This window comes from Tamandua tetradactyla, chromosome 3, assembly GCF_023851605.1.
Source record: "Tamandua tetradactyla isolate mTamTet1 chromosome 3, mTamTet1.pri, whole genome shotgun sequence".
Taxonomy (NCBI): Eukaryota; Metazoa; Chordata; class Mammalia; order Pilosa; family Myrmecophagidae; genus Tamandua; species Tamandua tetradactyla.
In genome coordinates, this window is record NC_135329.1 from 148,313,106 (window position 1) to 148,337,956 (window position 24,851).

At 46.4% G+C, this 24,851-nt stretch overlaps 2 protein-coding genes and 3 long non-coding RNA genes across 17 annotated transcripts in view; 3 read left to right on the plus strand and 2 right to left on the minus strand.

The window, feature by feature from the left end:
- The window catches only part of LOC143677795 (uncharacterized), a 27,676-nt gene extending 23,602 nt beyond the window's left edge, over window positions 1-4,074 (minus strand). The window contains exons 1-3 of one of the 6 annotated variants that reach the window (XR_013172878.1): window positions 3,495-4,074; window positions 2,907-3,060; window positions 2,611-2,757 (exon numbers count right to left, since the gene is read on the minus strand). This is a non-coding gene — a long non-coding RNA (uncharacterized LOC143677795). Of the gene's footprint in view, window positions 1-155; window positions 1,541-2,610; window positions 3,061-3,494 lie in introns of those variants that run through there. The other 5 variants (XR_013172874.1, XR_013172873.1, XR_013172875.1 and 2 more) reach the window with 5 other exon arrangements.
- On the plus strand, window positions 1,504-4,568 carry HOXD3 (homeobox D3). Its single transcript, XM_077154240.1, has 2 exons — window positions 1,504-2,044; window positions 3,811-4,568. The coding sequence occupies exons 1-2, from the start codon at window positions 1,504-1,506 to the stop codon at window positions 4,566-4,568; spliced, it is 1,299 nt and encodes a 432-aa protein (XP_077010355.1).
- A 3,790-nt stretch (window positions 4,569-8,358) lies between these two features.
- LOC143677800 (uncharacterized) lies at window positions 8,359-11,763 on the plus strand. 3 transcript variants are annotated; one of them, XR_013172887.1, is made up of 4 exons: window positions 8,359-8,412; window positions 9,096-9,300; window positions 10,679-10,833; window positions 11,537-11,763. It is a non-coding gene; the product is annotated as an uncharacterized LOC143677800 (long non-coding RNA). The 3 variants fall into 3 exon arrangements; XR_013172888.1 differs by having other exon boundaries at window positions 10,679-10,760; XR_013172889.1 differs by lacking the exons at window positions 8,359-8,412; window positions 9,096-9,300 and adding an exon at window positions 10,152-10,551.
- LOC143677798 (uncharacterized) overlaps window positions 8,816-24,851 on the minus strand; it is a 29,829-nt gene continuing 13,793 nt past the window's right edge. The window contains exons 1-6 of one of the 6 annotated variants that reach the window (XR_013172882.1): window positions 20,813-20,961; window positions 15,298-15,552; window positions 10,654-10,808; window positions 10,383-10,488; window positions 9,589-9,858; window positions 8,816-9,098 (exon numbers count right to left, since the gene is read on the minus strand). This is a non-coding gene — a long non-coding RNA (uncharacterized LOC143677798). Of the gene's footprint in view, window positions 9,099-9,588; window positions 9,859-10,236; window positions 10,340-10,382; window positions 10,489-10,653; window positions 10,809-15,297; window positions 15,553-20,812; window positions 20,962-22,546; window positions 22,713-24,851 lie in introns of those variants that run through there. The other 5 variants (XR_013172883.1, XR_013172881.1, XR_013172886.1 and 2 more) reach the window with 5 other exon arrangements.
- Window positions 20,797-22,905, plus strand: HOXD1 (homeobox D1). Its single transcript, XM_077154247.1, has 2 exons — window positions 20,797-21,467; window positions 21,837-22,905. The coding sequence occupies exons 1-2, from the start codon at window positions 20,801-20,803 to the stop codon at window positions 22,169-22,171; spliced, it is 1,002 nt and encodes a 333-aa protein (XP_077010362.1). The 5' UTR covers window positions 20,797-20,800; the 3' UTR covers window positions 22,172-22,905.

Genomic DNA, 24,851 nt, shown 5'->3' on the forward strand with positions numbered 1-24,851 from the left:
AGTGGAGGGTAAAGAAGTGAATGTAGAATAGTTTTGGTACCAGCGGTCAAACTCATTAGTTCACATAAGCTGTCTAGATAATGTGGCCCACCATGATGACCACGATGGAAGCCAGGGGGGAGTTTCTGGGAAGGAAAGTTGCCTGAAAGACGAGATCAAGAATTAAGACCAAGGAGCTGACCTATGAGTTTTCTTTATCAAATAGACAAAAGTGGTTGAATGGTATTAGTTATACTTTAACTTCTGGGAGCCTTTTAAGAGTGGGGAGGTTAGTAATGAGAAGAGAAACCCCCATCAAGAGTCAGGGGATACAAAAGGGGTAGAATTTTCCTTACTTTTTTTTTTTTTCTTCTAATTTTGAATCCATTCATCATTTCATGATAGGTTCTCTCATTGGTTGTGGGTTGGGTGGGAGGTGGGGTAGAATGGATGGTCCAGAGCAGAGGTCAATAATAATATCTATTTATACAATAGATGCAGGGTAAAGGGCTAAAAATATAAAGAATTCTCCCTCCAACCATGCTCATTTAAAATAAGCATTTCAAATTCAAAATAATTTCCAGTGGTATCCATTTAAAAGTAGTGGGAGGACAAAGTTAAGAATGTTGGAAAATATAGATGAAAGAAAAATTACATTTTCTATCCTAAGAATTCTGGGAGTCCTTAAGTCCTCTTCTTGGTTTTTATCTCATAGTTTTCAACACTATAGACCCCACAGTGCTGACCTACAGAACTAATTGGACTGCTTCTCACCCTGTCACCGGAAAGTGGAATATCTGGGTCTCCATGAAAGATGCTGTGATTTTGAAACCAGGTGGGAAGATACTTTTTTTTTTTTTTGAGAACTCTGGCTGTTCTGAATGTGTTACAGGGCTTTATTTTGCCCCTCAAAACCATGGGATGACTCAGTGATTGACTGATTGTGATTGGCTGATTGATCGGTTTAATGCATACATTGTACAAACATTTATTGCACACTTATGACATGCCAGGCACTGGGCCGAATGTTAGGACTATATAGATAAATAAGACACAGCTCTTGTTTGCAAAGAGCTTGCACTCTACTGGGCCATCAGCCATTAAAACTTGTGAGGCCATGAGTGTTTTTACACACAGGTTCAAGGGCTAAATTGGTAATCTTGGAGAAAGAAAATCCTATCTGGAAAAAGAAAAGGCCCATTTCCTAGACTGGAGTTGAGCTAAACAGAAGGATCTTTTTCTTCTGTTTAAGATAAATTATGTCTGATTTTTCCAAGGATTCAAATAAATGAACTTCACAATATTCCATATCCAGCACTTTTCCCTTTGCCCCATCATGAAGCAGGTGGTTAGCAAAGAGCCTGGGGCTTATCCCTCTAATTTGACTGGTCTTGCCAATGACAGTCCCTCTGGGGCCTCTCACTTTTCTTCTTGGCAGGTCACCTGGGGCCTGGGGCTGGCCCAGCTTCTCTCCCAGGATTCGGTAGACATTGGAGGTGGTGGTGAAGGAGACAGTGGCAGTCAATGTTATTTGAGCAGGGTCAACAGGCCCCAGAACTTCCTGAGTACAAGATGCAGAAGGCTGCTTACTATGAAAACCCAGGACTCTTTGGAGGCTATGGCTACAGCAAAGCCACTGACACTTATGGCTACAGTGCCCCTCATCAGCCCTACCCACCCCCTGCTGCTGCCAGCTCCCTGGACACTGAGTACCCAGGTTCTGCCTGCTCCATACAGAGCTCTACACCTCTGCGAGCCCCAGCCCACAAGGGAGCTGAACTCAGTGGTAGCTGCATGCGGCCTGGCACAGGGAACAGCCAGGGTGGTGGGGGTGGCAGCCAGCCTCCTGGCCTGAACTCAGAGCAGCAGCCACCACAACCCCCACCTCCACCACCAACTTTACCCCCATCCTCACCCACCAATCCTGGAGGTGGGGTGCCTGCCAAGAAGACCAAGGGTGGGTCCAATGCTTCTGGCTCCTCGGCCACCATCAGCAAGCAGATCTTCCCTTGGATGAAAGAATCCCGACAGAACTCCAAGCAGAAGAACAGCTGTGCCACTGCAGGTAGCTCTCTGAGGGGGCTCATTCCTGGGACACTAGCCAAAGTATCCCTAGAATAACCCTAGTTCACTAAGAGACTTGGGGCTGGAAGAGGCCATATTGTCTGCACTCCCACTCAGGCAGAAAAGTCCTTCCTTTCTTTATGTTCATTATGGGAGTCATAACCTGTTAGTGACAGGATGCTCACTGCAACTCCAGGCAACCAGTATCATTGCTGGGCAAGCCTCATAGTTATTAATAGTTCTTCCTTATACTGACCTAATATCTGATTTACTGGACTACTGGTCATAACTCAGCTCCCTCTTCCACCCAACAGCCCTTCAAAATTTGAAGACAGGTATAATGACTCCCAAGCCCAGGTGGTTATGTACCCCATATCAAATGAATCCCACTTCCTTAAATTAAGAAGACCTCAAGTCCATTGAGAGTTGACTATATTAGCGGTTATGCTAAGGGTTTCTTAAGCATTCTTGCATTTACCTTTCCAAACAACACTGTGAAGTAGATATATGAAATATCCCCATTTTACAGATTAGAAAACTGAGTATTTGAGAGGATAAGTGACTTACCCAAGATCACAAAGCTACAAAGTGGTGGATTTGAATCCAAGCAGACTCCAGTGTCTCCAAGGCATAACCATGGGACTTCTGTTAGCATTATTTCAGTCCACACCTCTCCACCTCAGCAAATCCAGAATAGGGAGGAGGGGTCATGTCCTAGAGGAAGGGAATGTGCTCTGAAACAGGAGCAGCCTTGGGACTCTCTCCCTGGAGGGGAAGACCTAGACTTCAGAAGGTCTTTTCTAGGTCCATTCAGGGTGTATGGAAGAGAATGGGTAGGGCCAAGAGTTTTGAAGTCTGTTCACTCTTTCTGCTCAGCCTGATTGGTTCCTGGACTTTTCTGGAGGCCTTGTGCTCTCTAATGTAGTTTCAGGTAGATGAATGTACTTCCAGGTTCCAGGTTAGTTTGAAGTTTCAGATGTGGCTTGTTATCAGCTTTATAATTTGCCTTTGCTGCTCCTAGGGGAAAAGTGTCTTTCAGTCAGCAAACTTCTGCCCCTCAGCTGCAGGCTCAAGCCTGTTCTCCCAGGCAAAATCCATTTGTCTTCACTGGGAGGGAGTGGACAAGTAGCCAAGAGGTGGCAGGGGTGGTGGAAGCCAGTGCTGAGGCTGCTGCTCCTAGCACTACAATACTCAAAATGTTCCCAGCCTGACCCTGAGCCCGTAAAACTCCAGGGCAGTTTTCTTGGTTTATCATTTCTGCATTTGGAGCAGAGCCCTTGGGTGCTGGGGGCTGGAATGAGGTGCCTCCCCAGTTCCTTACTCTCTGGGGTGCTTTGCCCAGGATCCAGCCCCGGAGCAAGGCAGGTTGAGGCTGCCTCTCCGCGGGCAGCAGAGGCTAGGATAGGTGTTCAGTGAAGTCTGGCCCAGATCATACTGGAGGAAGAACTTACCAGCTGCTCCTGATCTCATTAAAGTCCTGGATGGCCTGTGGGTTGGATGGTGGGCTACGCTGGAGGGGAAGGGGTGAGCAAAGTGGATTAGACTTCCCAGTCAGATAGGGCTTTCAGGTGCGACTAATAGGTAGGCCCGGAGTGGGGGGCGTGAGTTTCCCCTTGTAATCGCACCTCAAGCGCCCCTCCCCCACCCGGGCCAGGATTGGAGGCGGGGAGCAGTGGAGGAGGAGAGAACCAGAGAAGCACCCCTCTCCTGCTCTAGGTGTCCCCAGCCTTCCCGCTCAGTGCCCCTTTTTTCTCCCTCCTTTCCCAGGAGAAAGCTGCGAGGACAAGAGCCCGCCCGGCCCGGCATCCAAGCGGGTGCGCACCGCCTATACCAGCGCGCAGCTGGTGGAGTTGGAGAAAGAATTCCACTTCAACCGCTACTTGTGCCGGCCGCGTCGCGTGGAGATGGCCAACCTGCTGAACCTCACTGAACGCCAAATCAAGATCTGGTTCCAGAACCGGCGCATGAAGTACAAGAAGGACCAGAAGGCCAAGGGCATCCTGCACTCGCCGGCTGGCCAGTCCCCGGAGCGCAGCCCCCCGCTCGGCGGCGCCGCGGGCCACGTGGCCTACTCTGGCCAGCTGCCTCCCGTGCCGGGCCTAGCCTACGATGCGCCCTCGCCGCCAGCCTTCGCCAAATCGCAGCCCAACATGTACGGCCTGGCAGCCTACACGGCGCCGCTCAGCAGCTGCCTGCCGCAGCAGAAGCGCTACGCGGCGCCCGAGTTCGAGCCCCATCCCATGGCGAGCAACGGCGGCGGGTTCGCCAGCGCCAACCTGCAGGGCAGCCCGGTGTACGTGGGCGGCAATTTCGTCGATTCCATGGCGCCCGCGTCCGGGCCGGTCTTCAACCTGGGCCATCTCTCGCACCCGTCCTCGGCAAGCGTGGACTACAGTTGCGCCGCGCAGATCCCCGGTAACCACCACCATGGACCGTGCGACCCTCATCCCACCTATACAGATCTCTCGGCCCACCACTCGTCTCAGGGACGCCTGCCCGAGGCCCCCAAACTAACACATCTGTAGCAGTCGCCGCCGGTCCGAGCTCGCGGCGCAATTACCTCTCTTGCTTTGGTGGAGGGGGTGGCGGGCGGAGCCCGAGGGGCGGCTCGGTGACCCCGTGCCCGGCTCTGGCCAGGCTGCCGCCTCCCGGGTTTCGGGTCTCCAGCGGCCGAGGCGCAGGCGACCAGGCCTTCCCTTCAGGCACGCCCTCCTTTGGGTAACTCGCCATAAATCAGCCGCAAGGATCCTCCTCTGTAAGCCTGACAGTGCCATGTACTGCGGACCGAGGGACTCCAATCTGGTAATGGTGTCCCGAAGGTAAGTCTGAGACCCATCGGCGGCGCTCCCTGCAGAGGGGCCAGAGCCCGGACAGCCCCAGGCCTGGTCCGCGTCTAGTTTAGTTTCGGAGACCTTAATTTATATGTTCCTTCCCGTCCGGTAAGGATTGCTTCGGACTGAATGCTCTGTATTTATTATTTGAAGCGAGTCATTTCGTTTCTCTGATTATTTATCCTCTTAATGTATTTATGTGTATATTTGTAGAATTCCTCCAGCCGACCTTAGGAACGCACTCCCAGGCTACGGGGGCCAAATTTCACCTTTTTAGTCCCCTTGGTCTGAACTAGTGAGAGAGTAGTTTTGAACAATTGTAACCGTGGCTGGTGTTTGTAGTTGATGTAAAGGATTAAGACCGCAAATTGTCCTTCATGGGTAGAGTCAGGCAGCTCCGTGGTGTGGCACAACAGCCATTACTCATTTCTCAACAGCCGCAGCCCTGCCACTGGACACAGGTTATTGATTTCAAATTGTCTGGTACTATTTGAACAAATATTTAGAATAAAAATTTTTTTTTCTCAGTCAGAAGTGTTTCTGTGTTAATCATGCACACTTACAAGCAGATTATTCTGCCTTTATCTTTCGCACAATCCGTTAGTCAAGGCCCTGAAAGAGGCTGGTCCTTAATTTTTTTTTTATTTGGAATCTAGCGCACAAATTTGTTCTGGGAACACTTGATTACATTTCAGCTTTTGGGACTGGGGGGATTTTGATGCAAAATTAGAGCTTGTTCTGGGCAGGGTGACTTGGATAGGGTTTTGCACAGCGCCTGCTTTTGCTCTTTCTACCACCCTCTTTCTAATCATAAGTCGACTTTTTAAGAATCCATTTACATTGGGGTGGGGGGCAGAGCTCACTTTTCTGCATTAAGTAATAAAATAAAACTTTGAAAGAAAATTGACAATCAAAGAAAAGACACTAGGGAAGTCGTAAGAAAGATCCAACTATGAAAAAGCTGAGGTGCAGAAAAAGAAAAGATCATTTGGAGACCAAACCTAAGCTTTTTTCTGTAGGAAATGCTGTCATGACTTTTTCCTTTGTAGTGTGTGCAGTGGTTCATTTCTAAAGAAAACAAACGTTTCCCACGATGTAAAGTAATAAAAGTTTCATTAATGGAACATACCAAGTATAAACACCTTGTTTACTACTGTTTCTTTGTACAAAACGGGCAAAAATGTCTTCAAGGATTTATAACAATTTTGTAAATATTAGCATGGCTTTAGCTAGGGGTAGACCACTTACACTGCTTCTCTGGGAGAGGGGCACTTGGAAAACGCCTTCAGATGAAGTTCAGTTCTTTTGTATTTCAGGAAAATAGGCCCACGCATCTCTATTTGGTTTGACAAATAATGTAACTCCTATTACATCCCCCAGTGACACGAGGTGAAATTCTTATTGTGTGGAAATAATTTAACTCCTAATCTTCTGCTGGAACAACAATCGTTTCTATTTGGATGCTTGTGTATCGCTAAATAATGGTGGCTCAAAATGATATTTAGTTTCCTTGTTTCTTTGTGCTGTTTTTAAAATGGCATGTTAGATTGGGGGTGGGAGGGGAATATCCTTTTGCTAAATTTCATCATCTGAGCAGATTTAAAGTATACATGTTGTAGAAGTGTATCAACAGAATAAATGATTTCATATTCATGAATATGCATATTTTACCCACTTTCAAGGCTTAAAATTGTTTTCTATGAAATTTGCATCCATAGGCAGAATTTCTAATTGTCTTCGTAAGAAATTATTTTTTAAGCTACTAGGGAAATCGAAGAGCTCGATCCCTTGCAGGGATTACCACCTTTCTTAACTGGCTAAATATTAAATAGATGAATTGTCAGGTTGTTTAGATTCAGCCCGTTTTCCCCCTCATCTCCTCTCCTACCATAAATAATAATAAAAAATACATAATGCATCGTGACTCCAGGCGTTTTCCCGTGCGGTGTGTTACCGCAGGCGTATCTGCTGAGTCTGCGGGTGTCTGCAAGGCCCCAAGTGTCATCTGCGGCTTGGGGTTTCATGGATTAGACTTTAAATGGTGCCTAGCACGGCTGACATTAGCTTCCTATCTAAGCTCCAAGCAAACACGGGATAGACCGCTCCCCTCTCCACGCAGCGGCTCCAAGGCACCCCTCTCGAATGGGGTGTGGAGGGGGTTCGCGCGGGCCACGCCTGGGGCTCTCTCCCAACTCTGTAGGTTCCCCGAGGCTTGTGAAAGCATCTCAGCTCCGTTCTTGCCATTTGCGTGAGGGTGATGTGATGACCACACTCGGTCACGAGTCGGGGGCGGTGGTACTCGAGTCCGAGAAGGTGCCTTTTCGGAGGAGGCCGCAGAAAGGCGGCGAGCGCGGGTGAAAGCGAGGCCCCGCAGCACAACCATTTAAAACGTAATAAATTATAAACAGGCCGCCATGGCCTTCGCCATAAATTCCGCTTCTTTTGCGACTGCAATTAGTGTTAGGAAGCACCAGAGTCTAAACACAACCAAACGCCCTTCGAAGGGCCCAACTGCCCGAGGTCGCAAACCTTTATTTCCCAGTGCCACCTCCTCCACAGCCTGAGGTTCGCGCACACGGCCGCCGCCTCCCCCGCCGGCGGTACGCACTCGGCTGGGTTCCAGCTGGGCGAGGGAAGGTCACAATAGCTGCTCTATCGGCGGAGGCGCCCGCCTCCTCCCGCTGGGGTCTTGGAACAGCAGAGAAAGAAGAGAGTGGGGGAGGGGAGCTCGGCCCGGCAATGGCGCCCTGGGCCCAGGCCTCTCCTCCCGGAGAGGACTCGTAGCGGGAATGGGGAGGGGGGCGGCAGGGGAAGGAAACTTCCAACCTAACCCACATCTCTTCCCCGGGCTAGGCGTGCGGGGGCAAGAGGGAAGGCACTGAGCCCTCGAGCCTGCTGGCCCTTTTAGCCAGGCGCTAGCTTAGGGCGCGCACTGCAGCAGGGCCTTCCGGGAGAGGCCAGGCCATTGTGTATGAAGCTTCCCCAGGAGCTTGGCTGCAGGGGAGGCCAGACAAAGGCAGCGATGGGCTGTTCCAGAGGGTGGAAGGGCTCCGGCCCAGGCTTTAGTCACTGGGAGGTCTACTCGTTTGCCCAGAGGAAATGGCTCTCTAGCTCAGCTCATATCCAACTCTGCTTTTTTCCTATAGAGACAACTTGGGGGAGATAGGGGTCAGAGAAATTGTGGAGTCTCCTGAGGCCTATGGAAAAGGGGTTAGGGCCACAAGGGGTGGTAGTTTGGGTACCCCTAATTGTTCTAGCCAGGCAATTAAGCATGAATTAAAGCAGGATAGAGGTGATGGAGTGGGAATGTCCTATTTACCATTTGGCAGCTCACTGCAAAATGGGAGGTGAAAGTAGGGAAAGAGACTTGGGCAGGGAGAAAGAACTTGTTTTTGCAACCTGGAAAAGGGCAGGACCCAGCCTCCACTGGGGTACCCAGTTGGGCTAGCCAGAGGGGATGGGGGAAGTTACAGAGGAAGGGGATGGGGGAAGTTACAGAGGAAAGGCCTGAAGAGCAGTCCTGGTCACTGGAAAGGAGGTAAGAAAGGGTGATTAAGTACAGATTCTGCCTCTTGGCTTTCAAGTCTCACCCTCATTGTGGGACATGACAGAGAAAAATCCACCTCTGATGGAATCATTAAGTTAACCATCCATTTGTACCACTTCTTAGCACAGGTTTTCAAATGAGAGAGAGGGACAGAATGTAGAGCCAGGACTTTTCCCCTTGGTGCAGCCCCAAGCCTAGTCCCTATCAGAGACATATCAGCCAATTTGGTTTCTGAGACTCCAGAGGCTGCTAACCTTGCTGAACAAGATTTTTCGAATTTCTATCAGTAGGGAGTATTAAAACATAGTGATTACCTATACTAGCTACTTGTCCCCTTTCCCTCCTGTGGTCTTTACCAGCCAAATAGGTCTTGAACAAAGTGTATCTTCTCAGCCAGCAGTCTTCCCAGCCTAGGTTTATTTCATTAGGGAGGGTATGTGTGGGTGTGGGTATGAATGATAAAAAAGTAACCCTGCATTCTAATAAAAAGTGTTCCTCTGTTTGACCTGGCTGAACCAGAAGCTTCAACAGACAGTCACCAGACTGTTTTGACTTTATCCTGAGAATTCATTAAAACTTCCTTCTGAAATAAAAAATTGGTTAATCCCAGTTATAGGTCTAGGAGGGTCCTCTTCATCTGGGACTTCTTGGCATTACTTTGGTCCTTCTTTCAGAAACTGTAAGAAGAGAATAAGAAGAGCAAAAGTTTATAAGTCTACTGAATATAAGGTTCAAAAGAAGCAGAAGGCTCCAGGCCACATAGTCCTATAGCCGATTACTTCAGGGTTCTGCAACTTTCCAGAAAGGCTCTGGTTAGGGTCTGGGGGAACATACCCTCCCAGACACTTCAAGCACAGACTGCCGAGACTGGGTTGACAGGTAAGCATTTACCATCTTTGAGGACTGGCTCATAAACATCTTTCTGGCAGAAGAACTAGATAGAAGAAAACTTGGAAGGATGACCTCTGCAGTAACTGCACTGGTGGTGGTGGTAGAAGGTGACCAAAGATGATCATCACAGAAGATGAAATCTTAGTTGTCACTGTTCCCTTGTCTTCTGTTCCAGCTACATGTGCCCTTATCTTTGGTACCCAATGTTGATGTCAAATGGATATATACTTGGGCTAAAGCCCATACTTTAATATTTCCCTCAGGTCTCACACTCACCTTGGCAAGTTAGAAGACAAAGACAATTCAAGGGCCCACATTCCAGCCAGGTTCAGACTGAAGCACAGTAGACAAAAGGTTTGCACACATGAAGGAAAAGCCAGTGTAGATAGATATCCAATTGTCTGCAGTAGGAGAGACAGGCAAAGGGTCCCAGGAAATCCCTAAGGTAGGAGCTATAGAGTGAGTCTCCTTGTCCTCAATCCTGTGGCACAATATCTTGAGTGGTTCCTATAGCTAGCCTGGATCATTTTAATGGGAGAATAATATCTGGAAAATCACAAAATAATTAGGGTTTTAGTATTAGTAAAGGGCCAAGAAAGGGGGGAATCCCAGTTCAAATCATGGGTAAAAGTGTGTTTGCTCATGTAAGCAGGGCTAAAACCAGGCCTGGAGAACCTGTTGGGCCAGGGACTTTCCCAAGGAGGGGAGTATGGTGCCCCCCAACTTGAGGGGGGACTGGGAAAAGGTCTTTTGATGGCTCTATTGTTTAAAGCACTGCCCTACAAATACTCCCTCCCCCCACCTCCTCTGTAAGGGCCCAGCGGGAAACTGGGTCGGGTGACTGTGCTCAAGGCTCCCCCGCCCACGCCACTCCACCCCCAGCAGTGATGATGCGTGCAGAGAACACACAAAGGAAGCCCCCACCCTTCTTCGGACCCTGGGACGCTCTGGGGAGGGGCTGGCGTGTTCCCTGAGTCTGAGCGTCCCCCCACCCCCGCCGCGGGGAACAATAGGAGCAACCACACAAAGGTCCGTTCGTCCCCGCGCCACCATATGACACGCGTGCTCACTCTGCGTCTTCCAAGCCCGCGACAGGGCGCAGTCTGCCGAGCGCGGGAGCGGTGAGGCTGCGGGTGGCGGGTGAGTGGGTGTTCCTGAATCGACCTAAAACATTTTCTGAAAGACAAACGGTGAGTTAATCACCCTACCGGTTGGCGGCCGCGTCCCTTCTCGCCTGTGGTAAGATGGGAGGGGGCTGGGGTGGGGGAGGATTTCTCTGTGTGTGTGTCTAGGGTGGGGTGGGGGGGGAGAGATTGGTCCTATTAAGAGTTCATCAATCACCCTGCGTGCACTTTTCGCTTGACAGTGGTTCCTCCTACATCGGAGCAAGTCTGGGCCAGCTGGGATCCGATCAGAAACCGCAAGAGGAGGAGACGCAGGCGCGCGGGGTGAGTGCCCCGTCGCCCCGCCGGGAGCAGCGCAGCCAGGCCAGCACCCTGCAGCGTGAGGCCAGGGAGAAGGGTGAGCCGGTCACCTCTTCACACCCGGGGCCAGCACTGCTGCCCCAGCCCCACCTTGGACTACACTGGGCTTCTGGGGTCCTTCCAGCACGCCTGCACTCATGCCTGTCCCTGGCCCACAAGGACCATTCATCACCCCTCTTCTGCCCACTACCTACCTCCTGCTTGCCCTAGGGACACCTTAAACGCTGTTCCATCCCAAAGAGGGACGAATTCATCTCTGAAGGCAGAGCAAGAAAAATCCCAATAGGGCAGAAGATTCTTGCAGACATCTATTTATTTAGTTTAAAGGGGCTGGAACTCAGGGGAAGGGTAGAATGCTGTTTAGTCTCCTTATTTGTGGGGGAGGAAGCAGGAACAGACCTCTGTTGAACTTGGAAGTAAACTTGAATGCTATTTAAAATAGCAAGAAAAATACACTTAAAACCCCAACCACAATGACACGCCTTTCTACTCTCTTCTGATGGAATATTTTTATTTGCTTTTAGAATTCATTTTAGAGACACCATCATGGGATATACTGCAAGTTTCTAGTGGCAGTCATTGGCATTAGAGTTTCAACAGGAGGGTTTAGGTGGGTGGAGTGGGCAGCAAAATATTTTAATACCCCCCCCCCTTGTGGTGCATGCTGTCCTCTTTGTAAATTCTAAGAAAGCTCCAGCTTAGTCCCCTCCTTTTACCTTTTTTTTTTTTTTTTTTGCTAGACAACACCAACTAAGATGCTTCCGAAGTTAAATGTGTTGCCTCAGCCCACAGGAAGGAGGCCCTAAAGGCTTGCTGTCCCCTTGTCCCTGCCCCCTTCTCTCCTCATCCTCTTGGGTGGAAATTAAGCCACTTTGGAGAAATGTTCTGCTATCATTTTGCTTCAGATAGATGTTAGCCTCTCAGTGTCCCAAACTCACTGAGCAATTAAAATACTGGTCCTGCTGTCCCTGGCTCAGAATCTGTTCCTGTTCTCCTTTCTTTCCACCACTACCGACTGAATAGCTGTGTGTGCACCATCCTGGACTCTGGGATACAAAGTTGAGTCACTAATGGTTTATTTTCTTCTGTTGGGTGTCGGGTGTGTGTGTCGGGAGAGGGAGTCAATAACCTCAAAACAATGTGATACCTCTTAGAAGTGGAGCCAGAATGTTCTTGGGACAAAGAGAAAGAGCCACTAACACTACTGTAGCATCAAAAAAGACTTCTAAGCGAAGGTGAGTTTGGGTTCCCAAATAAAGGAATTTTTCAGGCCAGTGAGTGAAAGACATACTAAGGAGCAGCATATGCTAAATCAGGAAGGGAAGAGAGAGCAAGGCCTTGACTTGGAATAAGGAAAGTCCTTTGCGAATCTCTGGTTGAAAAGAGAGGTTATTCCAGAATCACACTGAGGAGTTCGGACTTTTTGTAGGCAATGAGAAACAGCTGAAGGTTTGAAGCTGGACATGAGGTTATCTATCTTGAAAGCAAACTCTTAGGGTACTGTGTCTGGCTGGAGAAAAGAGAAAGGGAGGCAAGAATGACAGAGCAGGCTGCTGCAATGATCCAGCATAGAGAGGAGGTAAATTAAGGTCAAAGAAGAGAGACATTTAGGAGGTAGAATTCACAGGACTTCATCAACTGGATGAATGAAAGAGGAGCTGTGGATGTTAATTAGGTAACTATTTTTGTGGGCCTGAATGGGTGGTTAGATCATTCACCAAAATGAATATAGGAAGGAGAAGAGAAGACTATACAGAGGAATCATTAATGAGCTCAGTTTTAGGTCTAGATTATGGTTCCTGCTTTGCTATTGAAAAAATTTTGTGATTCTAAGCAATTCACTTAATCTTTCTGAGACATGGTTTCATCATTGGCAAAATGGTTAGTTAGATATTTAAATATCATTAGAGAAATGTGTGTGTGTTTTAGGTACTGCTATCCAAATTAGTGTCCCATATAAAGTTAAGATCTAGGGACCTCTGGCCTTTCCCCCAAGTTGACTGCAACTTAAATATTTGGTGGCCAGTGAGAAATAAGTCTTAGGGAATTTAAAACAACACAACAACATCTTACTGCTTCCTAGATATTGAATCCAAGCTAATGCTTAGGACTAAATCAGATCAGACTGCTAATCAGAGCCCCTGTGTTTCCTCAGGGGTATTCTTTATGGCATTCATGCAGAAACGTGGTCTTGGGATCAGACCATTAAAGAGGAAGACTCTTAGCAGATGTCAAAAAGCTGCTGTACTTTTTTTTTTAATGCATGTTTTTTCTGATCTTTTTTACATCATGTGTTTTTCAGAGAATGCTGTATAGCCTAGCCACCCTATTCTCTTTGAACTTCCTTAAGTAACCATGCAGCACAGTATAGTAAAGAGTGTTGAACACCTGACCTTGGCTACTTACGCTAGGTGTGACTACAACAAGTTGTTTTTCTGTGTCAGTAATATCATTTGTAAAATAGAATTATGAAATGGTCAAATAATATAAGGAAGAATCTGACATTCCTGGAATACTATAAGACTAATTAAAATGTATTATTTTTCACTTATCAGATTGGCAAAAATCAAAAGAGCTGGCAAAGAGTGAGGAAATAGGCACTTTCATATATTGCTGGTAGAAGTGTAAAATGACTCAGTTGTGTGGAAAGCAATTTGGAAATAAGTATCAAGATTACCAGTGCACATGTCCTTTGACACAGTAATTTTATATCTAGAAATTGTCTAATAGGTAAAAATTTGCACATGTGCTTGTAATATAATTTATATGGAATCATCTACAAAGTATAATGGGAAAAAGCATGTTGCAAAACTTGGTCAAGTATGCTACCATTTGTGTAAAAATGTGCAGGGATATTTATAGATAATCAGATTCTACTAGTATAAAGTATCTCTGGAAAGATACACAAGAAACTAATAAAAGTGACTGCTTATCAAAGGGGATAGGCAATGGCTGGGGACTCAGTGGAAAGGGGAGAAAGACTTTTCATGTATAGCATTCTGTAGTTTCAAAATCGTAACCCCTGTAAAATTAAATTTATTACCTATTCAAAAAATAAAAGAACATGTGTTTATAATGGAAAAATTTATGATATAGATCTTTATATACTACTATAATAAAAAAGTTAAAAATATAAATAAACGAGCAAAAAAAATACATGGTTAGTACAAGTATAACTGACCTGGGTATGCTTGAGTATGTGTGTGTCTTCAGTCATGCCCTCATTTGTACTTGCTTTTATCCAGTTAAATAAATGGAGGACGCCTCTTGCTTTGCTGATAGACCTCCAGGGATTCTATTTCTAATTTCAGATGAAGCCAACAAGAAAGGAGGGGATCCTTTACCCTGCCTTGGTGGGGGACGGGGTGGGAACCCAGGTCCAGCTCTATATTCTTAGGTAGGAGTAGCTCAAGATCAGACTATAAAAGCCTGGGGCACAGGGTTAGTAAACTAATGCCCAACATTATTAAAGGGGCCACACTGACTGCATCATCAGTCTCCCAGAAATAAAGGGGCCTCCTGGAATACTGCTCTATTTGTTTAGGGTAAAGGCCCATAACAATGGGGAGGAACAGCTGCCCTGCTCCTTCATCTTTGCAAACCATGGGAAAGAAGTAAGTAGATGGAAAGTCAGGAGATTCAGTCAGCTGTAATACTTATTCCCTAGCTGTTTTGCAGGATGGGTTTGCCTTTCAGCCTCTGAGTAAACTGACTTCATCTCCAAAATGAAGGGTTGGATGTAGCTTATCTCTAAGGTGTCTTCTAACTTCGATATCTTATGCTTCGACTTAAGATATAAGTCTCTTTCATTTCCTACCACACAGGCCTCACTCAAAGCCATGCCAGGGAAGTGGAAAGCATCAGAAGTAAGCACAGTGTGCAAAGTCACTATCTTGTCAGCAAAACATGGGCACCTCCTACTGAGTATTTGGAATTTCAGTCCAACTGGACTCAAGTTTGATCTTGGTATTAGCCTCTATGGCCCTTCCACCCAGTAGGTTTCTAGACACTTTTCATGTACCTCTATGCTCCAGCTAGCCATGATGTCTCACTGCTGGTTCAAGGGCCCTTCACACAGAATCATGGCTATCCCTCTCTTCCCACACTGCCTCTGCTGGAGCTTCTAAAGCAAAAATTCTCAAAGTATGGTTCCAAAGAACCTTACTTTAGAATCTCCCAATAAGATTATTAAGACTAAAGATTCCTGGGTGAGACCTATTGTATTAAACTCTCTGGCTATAGGCCAGGTGTTCTGGTTTGTTAGCTGCTGGAATGCCATATATCAGAATTGGAACGGCTTTTTAAAAAGGGAATTTAATAAGTTACAAGTTTATAGTTCCAAGCCTATAAAAATGTCTAAACTAAGGCATCCAAGGAAAGGATATCTTAATTCAAGAAGGTCTGATGGGTCAGGAACACCTCTGTCAGCTGGGAAGACATGCTGATCCCTTGCTAGTGGCCTCTGTGGCTTTCAGCCTCTGTTCCTGTGGGGGTTTCTCACCTTGCTGGCTTTCATTTCTTGGTTTACCTTGGGTCTCACCAGGTTCTGGCTTGTTTAACATTTCATGGCGACATCTGCTGGGCTCCAAGCATCTCTAAACATCTGTCTCTGTTCTCCAAATGTTGGCATCCATGCCAGCTCTGCTCTGAAATTTCTGTTGGTTCTGTCATTTCTGACTCTCTCCAAACTGTTTCCTCTTTTAAAGGAGTCCGGTGAACTAACACCCACCTGGAATGGGTGGAGTCACATCTCCATCTAATCAAAAGATCACACCCAAGTGTAACAAATAAGTTTTTAGTGGCTGAGAGAGTTTAAAATAGAGTTGAGAGGCTACACTGGAGGTCACTTACACATGCTTTAGTGAGACATTGCTACCTGTCATAACTTGTCAATCACCAGCCAAAACCATTCCTGCCAAACCTAAAGAACACCTAGGGCATTATATAAGATTCTACAAAGGTTCCATGCACTAGGGTAACTCTCCAAAACCTACAACCTCCAGATGGGTCCCTGGGCCAGATAAGTACTGAAACCTAGAGGGGCCAGCCTTCCCAGAACATCAGCTATTTCCATCTCTCTACCCATTATTATTGACAGCCCTTTCAACATGAAAAACTTAGAATGGGAATAGTCCAAATACCCCTAAAGAGTGGGAGAAAGATCAAAGGTGATGGTGGAGTTATACAGAGAAAGTCGGGGTTAACAAATGTGTATGAGTGCTGAATCATTATACTAATATTTCTTTTAGCCTCCAGTATCTTACAGCGGCTAGAAATAAAAATCTAAAATTGTGGAATTGTTATCCATACCAAACTCTGAAATCTGTTCTACAACTAATCATTGTGATGTACTTTGAAATGTATTGCTTTTATGTATATATGTTATTATTATTATTGGCATGGGCAGGCTCCTGGAATTGAACCCGGGTCTCTGGCATGACAGGCAAGAATTCTGCCAGTGGGCCACTGTTGCACTGCCCTACGTATATGTTATTTAAAGAGAAGGAGAAGTAACAGAGAAGATAAGATTTAACAAATGAGTATGACTGCTGAATCATACTGATATTTCTGTTGGTCTCCAGTGTCTTAGAGCAGCTAGAAGAACGAAAAATCATGGAACAGTAACCCATACCAAACTTTAAAATCTATTCTATAACTACTTGTTAAGGTGTGCTTGGAAATTTATTGCTCTTTTGTATATATATTACATTTCACAATTTTAAAAAAAGTTAAAAAAAACCTATATATATATATAAAAGATCACATCACAATAGAGTGTGTTACATCTCCATGGAGATAATCTAATAGAAAGTTTCTGCCCTACAGTATTGAATCAAGATTAAAAGCAATGCTGCTCCCAAAATACTGGATTAGGATTAAAACATTGGCTTTTTAGGGGTAAATAATACTTTCAAACTGGCACACAGGGAACGTACATTTTAAAAGAGGCTTCTCCAGTGATTTTCTAAGGATATCTAAGTGATTATCTAAGTGATCTCTAAGGTTATCCTTTAGCCAATATAAGTCATGGTGAAGACACTACATTTTGTCCATTCTTTAATTCCATGCAACACATTTATTGAATGTCTGCTTGGCCAGGCATTTAACCCAAGATCCTTTCCTTCACAAAGCTCTCAGGGAAAGGCACAGCACTCAAGCAAGCTGATGTCATCAAACAGATTTAGAATTCCTGCCAGGAGGACCCCTTTCATCCCGACCCTCATCTAGGGATGGCTGAGGATACTGTAGAACTGTGTAAATGTGGCTTAAGTGGAGAGTCACCCACTTTTTGTTTCCATAAAGAAAATTTTCTATGATTTAGAGGCTTAGAGCCAAGAGTTTTCAGGTACTGAAGAGTTTTCAAGGGTTAGCATGGTGAGGGGTTTGTAGAGCGGCATCAAAAGAGACTTATTAGGAAAAACTTTAAACATATAGGAGACCAGAGTGCCACCCTCCATAATTTTTCTCCGCAGAAAAGAAGCTTGTTATTAGAATGGGAGAAAAAGATAGTCATGGGTGTGGGGAATGAGTAGGGGTTGCTACTGCGATGAGAGCAAGACGGGAGAGATTTCAAAGCATTCTGACATCAAACACAGCTTGGCAATGGGGCCTTTCTGCTGTCATCTCCTACCTACTGAGACACAGCTCGATGGCATCAGGACCCAGCGGGGCAAGCTGAACTCTTAAGAATTCATGGCTTGAACAAGTGATAGAATTAGTAAGAAATGTCTCCCAGACCCCATGAAAATCTAAGAGACAAACTTTCGAGTTACTTGGAATATCTTATATTGACATCTTTCTGCACACACTTCCCCCAATAAAATATTCCAATCTTTCCTTAGGGAATAATAGATTCAGATCCTTCTAGAGTAGAGATACAGTATAGCTAAGACCTGTGTCAGAAATGACTGACTTGTTCCTTTGGTTTAAATTTTCTTTTTTCCCAGTCCAGCCCTCCTCTGATAAAGTAGTCTTACACAAATAGGTCCTTGGCCAATGTTTCTGAATCTGAATCTGAGATGATCAGAGCCCTGACTTCAAATCTGAGGAAGTCAAGAATTGGCTCAACAATTATTTGAAAGCGGTTAAAACAGGAAAGTTTATGTTGTATATTTGTTACAAGTCTTAAAAAAAATCTCATAGAACTGTCAAAGCAAGAAAGCAAGAACTGGGAAGGTAATGTTGAGCCTGGGACATGCGAAGAACTTGAAAATTAGAGGGAGCAGACAGAAGGATGAGTGGAAAGCAGCTCTCTGTATGCTGCTATCAGGGAACTGTTTCTGGGTCTAAAGTAAGACAGAACCTCTCCGCCCCCCTCCCCCCCAACTCTTCATCCACAGTTACACAAACAAAACAAACATTTTTTTTTCCTATTTCATTCTTCTTTTGGACAGTTTTTCCCTCAGCAAAGGCTAAATCTCCAAACTTTTGCTTTGAGGTAATGATGTGGAGAGCTCATGGATAATCAAAGTTGAGGCTTAACTGCGGAAAGAGGGACCCAATCTTTGACCCAGCTGCTTAGCCGCAAAAACCTGGTCCGTGCTGCCATCAAGATTCCCAAGGCACCTAGTCTGCCTGATTTTCTGGAAATCTTAGAGAAAATGCCCTTAATCTGACAAGTTTTGGTTTGACTTGCCAGAAAATCAGGCTGTTTTTTCCCCCCCCCCCCCAAACGCTAAATTACAGCTGGCTGGATGTCTTTCCCAAAAGGAGAGATTTACAAGGCCAATCTTCTTTCTTGATTCCCTGGAACCTCTGGGCCAAGGAGTTGTAGGAGGGCTTTTATAGTTCTGAGATAGGCTTGTGAGAGAGAGCTAGGACGTTCTGCCTGTAAAAGCTGGCAGCTGAACTTTAGTCAGGATGGGCAAGGAGGCATTGTGAACCCATCTGCATCTGACTTGCTGTTATTTTTGCTTTAAAGGCCCAGAGGTGAAAGCAGTGAAGAAATTTATCTACATTTTAAGCCTGATCTTGCTTTGAAGAGACTTTTCTTTATTCATTTCTGATCAGGGTGCTAGAGAAGAGCATTTATTATTTTTCTTTTCTTAAAAACACTATTTAGGGGGGAAAAAACTATTTAGGACCTTTATCATCCAATTGGCCACAAAGCAAAACTGAAGTAGCAAAAACAAAGTTGAAAAGCTATTTTCAATATTGGATTCCATTTTTCAAGCAAATCTGACAAACTCTAGCAGCACCAGAACCCTGAACTCCTTTACTACTGCGCTCATTCCTCAGTATCCCCCCTAAGACCCCCATCTTGGCACATTCACCCCCCCCCCCCCATCTTGACTCAACTTCTGTCTCTCAGGAGCCTACAATTGTGTCGTGGCCTGGTTTATTCACAAGCCAAATCCCTACAAGAAACTCATTCCCTGGCCTGTGTTAGCTTGTGTTTTCCAGACTTCCTCAAGTGGAATTTTAGGTAAGCGCTCAGTAAGCTCTTTCTACCAGTGGATCAGTAAAACAACAGTAAAACCTAATCACTCTAATCAAAGGCTGTAACAAATCAAGTTTTCAAGGATACTGGAATAAGCTAAGAGTACACTCTTCAGCTCTTCATTCACAGGTTTTAGAAAACACCTTTTTTTCATTCATAAATAACAGTTAATTTGTTTCATTTATTTGTGTATTGGTATTTTCTTATCGCCTAAAAGGAGGAAACATTAAAAGAAATGTTCAAGGAAGGTGAGAAGTTTGTCAATGTAAGCCTTTGTAACCCTTCTACTCTTCATTTCCTGTGCCAATTGCACTTTTATTTCCCGTCTCTCTACACTCAGTAAACAAAACCATATTATCAAGGGAAAGACGTTGTTAGCCCATTAACATCGTGAGCCCTCAGAATTTCGCTCGCAAGAGACGACGCAGCACTTATCTGATGGAACAGAAGCTTTAATTGCTTTGAGGTACAAGCCCGTCCAAACCTCTGAGATCTAACCGGTCCCTGAGAAACCTTTGCGCCCTCGAGCCAAGTGCCTCGGAGAAAGCAAAGCGTGTGCAGCACCGGTGCGTGTGCCAGACTCCCAGATGGGGGGGGGGGGGCACAGAGAGCACAACCAGCTTTCGACCCAAGGCCGGATTCTTTATTTTGATAACCTAGTCCAAGGGGGAAAATGTGCTAAACTCCCCCACAATAGAGAACCTTGACCTGTTGTCCAAATCAAAACCTAGCACTCCAACACTCGTCCTCATCCCACCACAACTGGAAGGGGTGGGAGAAACTAAAGGGAATGCTGCGAGGCAACGTTAAAACCTAGATAGAAGCGTGCCAAGATTTTGCGCCGCCGCAGGTACACAGCATCACATTTAGTCCCATGGGGGGGGGGGGGTCAGGGAAAATCAAATATCTGCTTCTGGTTTAGGAGAGCGATGACACCGGTGCCAAGGAAACCGAAAGTGCTGAGGACTCCGAGAGAAAGGGAAGAGGAGTAACTCTACATCCCAGGAGAAGGAAGGTCTAAGAGCGGTTCCCACAGGCCGAGCTCCCCGCTCCCTTTTAACCCCTCTCATCCTGTTGCGCTCACAATCCGCACCCGCTGGCCTGGCCACCCAGATCCGGAGAAGCAAACTCTCGCCCCCTTTATCCCTTCGCCCTCACCGGAGCGGCCAGTCCTACTTCATCACCCCACTTCGTCCAGTACCTGTCCGGGAGCAGGCGTCCTGCGCTGTCGCCTCGCCCTTCCCCAAGAAGCACCTGGGTCAGGCCGGCTCTCGCAGACTGGGGGGCGCTGGGTGGCGGCCCCGGGCCGGCACGGCAAAGTTGGCGGCGGTGAAGGCGCTTGAAGCCGCGCGCCAGTCCCGGCCCAGGCCGTGCGGCAAAGGCATCTATTGGCCGCCGGGCGCCACGTGGTCGCCCCCGCCTCTATATTAAGCCACTATTTACCTCCGGCTTGTTAGCCATGGCTCGGCGAGGGCGGCTTGGGTAGGGGGAAAAGGCACCGCGGCGCAGACGGCGGTGGTCCAGCCCAGCCGTGCGTCCGCGGCCCTATCTGCGCGCCGGCACTATGAGCTCCTACCTGGAGTACGTTTCGACCGGTGGCAGCGGGGGTGGCGACGATGTGCTCAGCTTCGCGCCCAAGTTCTGCCGCGCCGACGCCCGGCCAGTGACCCTGCCGCCTGCCTTCTCCCTGGGCGGTGGCGAGGGCGCCTTTGTCAGTTGCCTGCCCCTGGCAGCCGCCGGGTCGCGACCTGCGTCTACATCCCCGGCAGCGCCCGCGCACGCCCCCGCGCCGCCCCTGGCTGCGCCCCCGTACGCGCCGTGCACCCTGGAGAACGCCTATGAGCCCGGCGCCGCACCTGCGGCGGTGGCGGCGGCGGCGGCTGGGGGCCCGGACTACGATATCCTGGGGCCCGGGCCTGCGTTTGACTTCCCGTGCGCACTCCGGCGACCGGCAGACGACGGCGGGGTGCACGTCCACTATGCCGCCTCAGCCGTCTTCTCCGGCGGCGGCTCCTTCTTTCTCAGCGGCCAGGTGGATTACCGGGCCTTCGGCGAGTCCGGGCCCTTCCCAGCGTGTCTCAAGGAGCCAGCCGACGGCCACCCCGGGGCCTTCCAGATCACGTCTCCGGCCCCCGGCGCCTACCCCAAGTCTGCCTCTCCGGCTTCTGGCCTCCCTGCCGCCTTCAGCACATTCGAGTGGATGAAAGTGAAGAGATGCACCCCTAAGAAAAGTAGGTACTTGTGCCTTGGACGGAGGCATCTGCGGGTGGGAACGGAGACTCCTCCGGGAAACTGCGAATTTCTCATGGCCTCCCCCCCATTCAATGGTTTGGGTTTTGGAGAGGAAAAACGCTCTAAGAATAAGTGAAAGCAGACGGATTCTATTGAGCGTGCCCCTAGTAATGGCTCAGAAAATGTGGCAGGCACTGAGAAAGTTGCTGGAAGGACCTCTCGGTGGAGAGCTTCTCCTGACACGCTGTTAGTTCATAGGGACCCAGGAGGACTGTGCTGTGACTTTGATTCTAGCTGTAACCCCATTCCCGCCCTCATTCTATCTCATCGTCCTCTCACCCTGCTGACGCCCTTTCTTTATGTTGTAGGCAGACTCGCCGAGTATGGAGCCACCAGCCCCTCCAGCGCGATCCGCACGAATTTCAGCACCAAGCAACTGACAGAACTGGAGAAAGAGTTTCATTTCAATAAGTACTTAACTCGAGCCCGACGCATCGAAATAGCCAACTCCTTGCAGCTCAATGACACCCAAGTCAAAATCTGGTTCCAGAATCGCAGGATGAAACAGAAGAAAAGGGAACGAGAAGGGCTTTTGGCCATGGCTACCCCTGTGGTCTCTCTCCAACTTCCCCTCTCAGGAAGGAGCCCAGCCAAGTCTGGCAAGAACCCAGAGAGCACTTCTCAGGCCCAGGAACCTTCATGAGGTTGTATTGAGGCTGATGGACCTCAGTCTGCAGAAGTCACAGGCGGTCCCTCCCTACCTGTTTCTAGATTTACTAGCACAGTTTGGGATGAGGGTGAGTTTAGGCAGAAATAGATAGAGGGCTTCCCATGGGAAAGGAAGTATCTTAGTTTGGCTTCTGAGTTCCTGGCTGTGTGTGTACAGATATTATTGGATGCCTTTTAAGCCACTTGTTTGTGCATTGTTTGTGTGGTATCAGGGAAAAGGTGCCCAGCTGTCAGGCCAGCCTGACTGCTACCTTGCCTTAGTTATATGCAATTCTTTGGGTGCAGAGTGGCACAGAATTAGTTGCTGAACTCTACCAACGCCCTGATGCGCTCAGAGAAGCACCTGTCCAAAGTTTTTCTGTTTTTAATTTAAAGGACAAGGCTACATGTATTCAGCTGCTTGAGATGACCAAAGCTAGTTAGGGCTCCTTGATGTAGCTGAGCTGCTTCAATGATGACCTTCACATTTGCACTCCAGTTTTGTTTTGTAAAGCAATTTCTACCTCTCCATGTGCCTGAGTGAAGAAGATACAATCATTATTTAATTAGTAGCTGAACAAAATCCACAGGATGGGTAAAGATTAAAACCTGAACTATATCTTGAAATCAGTTATCCAAACTTGAATGTAAATATATATACAGTATGTATATTTTTAAAAAGATTTGCTTGCAATGAACTTATATATGACATGTAATGTCATAGCATGTAAAGGGTTTGAGTTTTTGTTTTGTAATAAAAATTACAGAACCTGCTACCTTTTGCTTTTCCTTACATTCTTTTCATCTTGATTCTCTTTCTTAAAGCTGATTCAGTTTTCCCTATCTGGAACTTTTTTATTCTACTCTGGGAATTTGGTTATGCTGATAATTTTTTAAAATGACACCTCTTACAGGTTGTCATTTTAGGGACAATAACCTGAAAAAAGCCACTCTCCTAAATACCTAAGTAACTTTTCTAACCTTAACTGTCTTAGTTTTGTAGTGAGTGTAGACTGCATGTTAATTTGAGGGTTCAGAATCCACCTTGGGAATGTTGTAAAGCCAAGAAAACACTGCAGGGAGGCTTCCTTGTTTTTCTGTCTGTGTCTTCACAAAAAGAAGTGTAAAGGTGACCTGACGACTTTGTTACTTGGTTATTGCTGTCTGAGAAAGACAGCTGCATGTCAAAACATTCTCAATTGCTGAATTCCCATTTCCAAAGTCAAGAATTACCAAGAAGTCTAGGAGAGGCCAGCAGTGGGACTTTTACACTTCCTATGACATAGTCTGTGCATCTGGCTGAGAGAAAGCACTGAGGGATCTTTCTGTTTTTAAAAATTTTCAAATTGATGCCTTGGAAGAGGTACAAGCACAAAATTTGAAAGTTGGCAAAAGAGTATGTGGTAACAGCCTTTTAACCTTGTTTGCACCCAACCCTCCAATTCCCATCCCTGAATGTACGTATATTTGACCAGTATTTTGTGTGACCTTTCAAACATAGTATTTGAAAAATGCAATAATAGTACAGAAGATAAGTGAGTACTCAAGACAGCTGTTGGAGCAAGTCATTTTTCTCTTCTTTTTAGCTGTATCTCTCATCTCCCTCTACTGCTACCTGCTCAGCCATGAGAGCCTCACCTCTCCTTTTAACTAAATTTCTAGATTCTAGTGTACTTCTTTAAATCCAATAATTCAGAAATCTAAAAAATTGTGGGGGATTACTTGTACTATAAGACAGCGATGTGATTAGTGGTTTTAAAAAAACTGAAATTACGCTTAAATTTTCTGTCATTTGCACACACAGCTTAATGGAGTTGAGGAAGTAAAATTATCAGCTCTCATTAACTCAGCTGACTAGGGGGAAAAGATCACTTAAAAACAGGTCTGTCAATATTATTCTTATGTTTTACCATCTGCCCTACAATAACCTGATGCTAATTGGATATTGTTTGAAACAACAGCCCCACTCTGAGCTCTGTAGCCATTTGAAAGGATTTGTGATCTGCTAGTTTACAGCCACCTCCGGCTTCCCCTGCAGTGATCTTTGACATGACAATGTTTCCTTTTTGATAAAAATTCAAATGTACACCTAAACAAAAAAAATACCGACACGCTTGGTCATTTCCTTAACCTATCATCCTTTTCTCTGAGAAAATAAAGCTTTTCTTTTTGAAGCTGCTACTAGCACTTAACAGTCCTGATGGATGTCTTCCTTGATAAAGTGGCTATTTGGACATCCCTATAGTGCTGCTCCATGAATCAGGCCAATATTAGCTATTTTTTGACCAACCCCAGGGATCTCTAAAAGCTTTCTTAATGCAGATAGCTATACAGCTATATTCAGTATTAGGGAGAGACCTGTCTGGAATTTGGAATGATGATTTCTGGAGTTCCTTCTAGCAATGAAAATGCTACAGAAACAATTCTTCAATGACTTCTGCATATTTCATTTTAGACCTATCCTTGGATGAGAGGGAGTTCAGTCCTAAGAAAGCAAATACAGTTTCTAGGATTATAGTATACTGTGTTTATACAGGAAAAGTAGATTTTAGACAATCTCAAATGTTATCTTGTCTGTGTAGATACCTAGCCCATGGGGATTGTTTACAGATCCCCCACCTCACATTATTCAGAGCCTTGTATTATTTTGGGTCAGATTTTCCATGAAGTATGAT